The sequence below is a fragment of the Mus pahari genome, chromosome 7 (genome assembly GCF_900095145.1).
Source record: "Mus pahari chromosome 7, PAHARI_EIJ_v1.1, whole genome shotgun sequence".
NCBI lineage: Eukaryota > Metazoa > Chordata > Mammalia > Rodentia > Muridae > Mus > Mus pahari.
The window spans coordinates 108005433-108011946 of NC_034596.1; the positions used below are offsets into that span (position 1 = coordinate 108005433).

The 6514-nt window shown below is 40.6% G+C and overlaps 1 gene segment (V, D, J or C); it reads right to left on the reverse strand.

Annotated features, from left to right (window-relative positions):
• Positions 1-5724: 5724 nt before the first annotated feature.
• LOC110324110 lies at positions 5725-6184 on the reverse strand. The segment is given in 2 exon segments: positions 5725-6053; positions 6133-6184. Coding segments are annotated over 2 exon segments (372 nt in total).
• Between the last annotated feature and the right edge of the window lie 330 nt (positions 6185-6514).

The following is a 6514-nucleotide window of genomic DNA, read 5'->3' on the forward strand; positions in this document are numbered from 1 at the left end:
AGAGACAGAGACAGAGACAGAGACAGAGACAGAGACAGACACACACACACACATAGAGGAAGAGACAGAGACTCCAGAGACTCAAACTCATACAAGATACTGATAGGCAGGGAGAATAAAACAGAGACTAGGGAATTCAAATCTGAGCTTGCCATTGGTTAAATAATGTAAAAGTAACTTCTCAATTTGGCTCTAAATTGCTCTCATTCTGAAGAATTTTCCTTTTCCTGAAGTTTCTGTACCTGCACAGAAGAAACAAAAGTTACTTAAATGAATTGGAGCCAAAGTGTAATTAGGATAAACTCATCAACTCTTGATTATTACCAAGAAATATCCATTGTGTCCTGACAATCATTCAAAATCTTGGGCAGAAGTTAATGAATGAGTGTTCTGGTTTGCAAGACCAATTATACTAAATCCTTAAATACCCTGGAATAAGGTTGAGCTAACGATACACTCTCAATTAAAGAAAAGCAAACGCCAGAAACCTGTCTTGCCATTGAATCTCTTGCATCTATTCTGAATGATTCACTGACCAATGTTAATGGATTATGTGCTACACATCCATCAAAATACTTAAAAAGTTTTTGTGCAGCAATATTTGCAGTCGTTAGTGAAGTATGACAAAATCCTGCTCATGAAGCCCTCATTTATTATAGATAATGATCTCAAAAAAGTGTTATAGAGAATGGGATTGAGAGTCATCCCACTCCAGGAATAATAGGCATTATGGCAACTATGAATGAAATGAAACCTTTTGACTAACAAATCATTAGGAAACAATTCTCACCACCCATAAGATAAGTCTGTGGCTTCAGTAAGAATAGACGAATGGCTACCCACTGATGCTTGTAACCAAAGGCATGAACACCCTCTTCCCCAATATTACTTATCGTCAGTCTATCATCCACAGAAATTTCCAGAGTTCAAACAACTTGAGTGCTCTAAACTAGCTAATATCAAATCTTTTATATGTATTTGCAATAAAGTTCCTCGTGTTAATTCTCTCTTAGGTTTCTTTCCCAGCATCAGACAAAAAACTCCAGAGTTCTTTAAGACTTTGTTGATCGAGACAGTTCCACAGATCCCAGAGGAGGCTCCACACCCAGGCACTCCAGCACGCACAGGATTTTAGGATTAGGGGCGGGTAAGACACAACATCTGCTCCAACACCACTGGAAGTAACTGGGACAAGCAGGACCCAGGGATGCATGAATCCCATCTGACCAATGGCTCAGGATCCTTCTGGTCTGCACGGGTTTACCTTGTGTGTGTACTCTGCAGCCAGTCCCACAGCAACCAGAAGAGCTCAAATCCCAGATACTCTAACACAGCCAGGATCCCAGGATGCCAGGATCTTGGTCACACCAGGATCTCAGGGTCCCAGAGGCAGCTTGACTCCCAAGAATTTTGACACACCCAGAATCTCAGGATCACAGGATGCCAAAAATCACAGGATCACAGAAACAGCTGGACTATGAGGAGTTCTGACACAACCAGGAATACAGGAAGGACAGGCTCCAGTCAGATAGTGAGGACAGGTAGCACTAGTAATATTCAGAGGGCAGGAGGCAAATGTAATAACATAAGCAACAGAAACTGTCGCTACTGTCTCCGACCAGCAGAAAAGAAGCGACGAAACCCATGTCCTTCTCAAAGCAGTTTATTCAGGAACATAACTATGTGCACAAAAAAGATCCCCAGACCTCTCTTGGCCATCCCCTTTTATACCCTCTAGTCCACCCCCTATCACCCCATTCAACGTAGGCATAGTTCATTGACACGGGACTATATTCGTCACATCATCTGATCTTTCGTCGTGGTGCATCCGTGCAGTTTAAGGGATGTGGCTATCTTGAGGGATATGAGGAAGTCAGTTGTTAGCCATTAGACTTGGCAGCAGTCCCGGGCGCCATCTAGGGGCCACAGCCAAACCTGCTCCTCACAAGAAACCAAGATATAAAAACCAAGAAACAAAAAGTAACAGCAAATAACAATCACTTTTCTTCAGTATCTCTTAGCATCAATGGACTCATTTCCCCAATAAAAAGACATAGACTAACAGACTGGATAGGTAAACAGAACCCAACATTTTCCTACACATAGGAAATGTACCTCAGTGACAAAGATACACACTATCTCAGAGTAAAAAATTGGAAAACATTTTTCCAAGCAAATGGTCCCCCCAAACAAGCTGGAGTAACCATTTTAATATTGAAAAAATTCCAAATCAATTCTTCATAGAGTTAGAAAGAGCAATTTGCAAATTCATCTGGAATAACAAAAAACCCAGGATAGCAAAAAGTATCCTAAACAATAAAAGAAGTTCTGGGGGAATCACTATCCCTGACCTCAGTTTGTATTACAGAGAAATAGTTATAAAAACTGTATGGCATCGGTACAGAGACAGGCAGGAAGAATAATGGAATAGAACTGAAGACCCAGAAATAAACCCACACACATATGGTTACATGATATTTGAAAAAGGAGCTAAAATCATCCAGTGGAAAAAGGATAGCATTTTTAACAAATGGTGCTGAACCAACTAGTGGTCATCACGTAGAAAAATGTAAATCAAGTCATTCTTATGTCTTTATACGAAGTTCAACTCCAAGTGGATCAAGGACCTCCACATAAAACCAGAGACACTGAAACTTATAGGGTAGAAAGTGGGGAAGAGTCTCGAACACATGGGGACAAGGGAAAAGTTCCTGAAGAGAACACCAATGGCTTATGCTCTAAGATTAACAATAGACAAATGGGACCTCAAAATTGCAAAGTTTCTGTAAGGCAAAGGACATTGTCAATAGAATGAAAAGGCAACCAACAGATTAGGAAAAGATCTTTACCAATCCTACATCTGAGAGAGGGTTAATATTAAATATATACAAAGAACATAAGAAGTTAGACTCCAGAAAATCAAATAACCCTATTAAAAAATGGGGTACAGGGATAAAAAAATTTCAACTGAGGAATATCAAATGAACTAGAAGCACCCAAAGAAAGTACCCAAGGAGCTGAAGGGAGATGCAACCCTGTTGGTGGAACAACAATATGAACTAACCAGTACCCACTGAGCTCTTGTCTCTAGCTGCATATGTAGCAGAAAATGGCCTAATTGGCCATCATTGGGAAGAGAGGCCCCTTGGTCTTGCAAACTTTATATGACCCAGCACAGGGGAAGGCCAGGGCCAAGAAGTGGGAGTGGGTGGGTAGGAGAGCAGGGGTGGGGGGAGGGTATGGGGAACTTTCGGGATAGCATTTGAAATGTAAATAAAGAAAATATCAAATAAAAATAATAATAATAAAAGAAATGTTCAACAACCTTAGTCATCTGGCAAATGCAAATCAAAACAACCCTGAGATTCTACCTCACACCAGTAAGAATGGCTAAGATAAAAGAAAAACAACAACAACAAAAAAACCAACTCAGGTGACAGCAGATGCTGGCTAGGATGTGGAGAAAGAGGAACACTCCTCCATTGCTGGTGGGATTTCAAGCTGGTACAATCCCTCTGGAAATCAGTTTGGCATTTCCTCAGAAAATTGGATATAGTACCACCTGAGGACCCAGAAGATGCTCCAACATGTAATAAGGACACATGCTCCTCTATGTTCATAGCAGGCTTATTTATAACAGCCAGGAGGTAGAAAAAACCCAGATGTCCTTCAACAGATGAATGGAATCAGAACATGTGGTACATTTACACAATGAAGTGCTACTCAGCTATTAAAAATGATGAATTCATTAAATTCTTATGCAAATGGATAGAAAATATCATCCCAAGTGAGGTAAATCAATCCCAAAAGAACACACATGGTATGTACTCACTGATAAGTTAATATTAACCCAAAAGCTTCAAATAATAAAGATGCAATTCACTGACCACATGAAGCTCAAGAAGGAAGACCAAAGTGTGGGTGCTTGGGTCTTTCTTAAAAGGAGAACAAAATACTCACAGCATCAAATATGGGGATAAAGTGTAGAGCAAAGACTGCTAAAAAGGCCATCCAGACTGTCCCACCTGGGTATTATTCCCATATGTAGTTACCAAACCCAGAGTCTATTGTGGACGCCAGGAAGTGCATGCTGAAAGGAGCCTGATATGGCTGTGTCCTGAGAGGCCCTGCCAGAGCCTTAAAAATACAGAGAAGGATGCTCACAGCCAACCATTGGACTGAGCGTGGGTTCCCCAATAGAAGAGTTAGAGAAAGGACCAAAGGAGTTGAAGGGGGTTGAAACCCCACAGGAAGAACAAAACTTTCAACCAGCCAGTCCTCCAATAGCTCCCAGGGATTAAGCCATCAACAAAGAAGAACACATAGCTCAAGCTGCATATGTTGCAGAGGATGGCCTTGCCATGCATCAATGGGAGGAGAGGACCTTAGTCCTATGAAGGCTCGGTAGATTCCTCAGTGTAGGGGAACTGAGGGTGAGGAGGTGGGAGTGGTTGGGTGGGTGGAGGTACACCCTCAGAGAAGCAGGGGAAAGAGGATAGGACAGGTGGTTTCTGGGAGGGGGGATAGGAAATAGGATAACATTTGAAATATCAATAAAGAAAATATCTAATAAAAATAAAAATAAAAACAAGACTTTGTTGATAATCAGTAAGAAGCTGTATTTAGGAAAATAGAAAAATCAAACTTGTTTCCACCTTGTCCCTTTCATCAGCTAAAGAAAATTCAAGTTTAACTGTAATAAATTATTCTATGGTTGCTAATACTTTTAATATTATTGATGATTTGATAAAACCATTCAAAATTGTGTAACATGAGGCTCAGTTATGCCAACATTCATGTGTCTTCCTATATGATTCCATTGTGGAGAAAAAAAGGCCATATTTGAAAACAATATAGATTAAAACTTGCTATTCATTCTTATTACAGTAAACCTTCCTCTAATATACCTGTAAAATATGAAAATATTTTTTATTGTTCAAGTCAATGTTAATCTAGTATTGGTAAAACAGATAATTCAGTTCCAAGAAAGGGGCTAGCACACCCATGGCTGCTGACCACAAGATCAGACCTCTTTCATTCCCAGCTAAGTAGCCCATTGCCGGGCCCAGTGTTATCTAAGCAGGAGGCCATTGGTTCCCAGAGCAGAAGACTCCAAACACTCAATACTCCACAACATGACATGCAGCTGCATCCCTAAGCCAGAAATAACAAGAGATTTGACTACTACCAAACACAATTTATATTCATATATACCTTTAGTAAAAGGTATAACATAAGATTCTATAGAAGTAAAATAGCTTCCCCCAAATCTATTGTGACACTGTTAAAAAAACTGCCTTTTCTTGCTTCAGACACATCAAAGGACTATGAAAGAGGTTTTTGTTTGCCCACATGTTGTTGATATGGGTTTTACTTGCCTTATTCATAATATATTTTATTTGTGTCTAGTTCAACAACAATTAACAAGGGATATCTATTATCATAATATATTGCAAAAGTATATCCTTTATCTTTTATTAAGTAATAACATGCTAATAAGGATGTTCACTAGTAAAGAACTGGTCAAAATATAGTGTACTCTAGGGGGATCTCAGATTAGCTTCATTTATTTGGAGATGCCCTTTTGAAAAGTTGACCAATACCATATAGAACTGTGAGGTGGAGGCAGACATAGGGATACTCAGAATGGCTATTTCTTCATGATAATATTGTCTGTCATCTCAGTTCCAGGCAGCTTCCTGCACTTTATGGTTTCTGACACTCTCAGGATGTGGTTGCAACACTGTGTCTAGCACAGAAATAGACCGCAGTGTCCTCAGATGTCAGGCTGCTCAGCTGCATGTAGGCTGTGTTGGAGGATGTGTCTGCAGTCAGTGTGGCCTTGCCCTGGAACTCAGGTGCATATGCAGTATCACCATCCTCAGGATCAATCCTTCCAATCCACTCCAGACCCTGTTCAGGCCTCTGCTTCACCCAGTGCATATAGTAGTCTGTAAATGTGTAGCCAGAAGCCTTGCAGGACAACTTGACTGAGGCCCCAGGACTCACAAGCTCAGCCCCAGACTGCTGCAGCTGGACCTCTGAATGGACCCCTGTAGAGAGAAAGATAAAGTGGTTGCCACTGTCACAGAGTGTATGGACCCTCAAGTTTGGCACTTGGGAGCCTCTTACCTGTAACCACTGCCATCAGGAAGATAATCCAGCTGCATTTCATTGTAAGGACTTTGAGATTCACTGACTGTAGAGAAGGCAGTGCTCATATGATGTTTGGTGTGGATATCCCCGTATTTATCTTCATAGATTCATGGTTTGCATATTCATGAAGCAAGATCTTTCTTACATAAGGATGTTCCAGCTGAAGAAGAATGAAGTAGAGTGTGCATGGGTCAGTCAACAGGATGCTGGGGTCCAAATCCTAATTCTATCTGAGCGACTTTTGCTGAGACATGTACACACCTCTTAGATACAATATCAAAGTCAATCTCTCAATTTTAAAGTAGAATCCTAACCTGAGACATATACTTGTCTTGGTGACAACATTTATTGGTGGTAG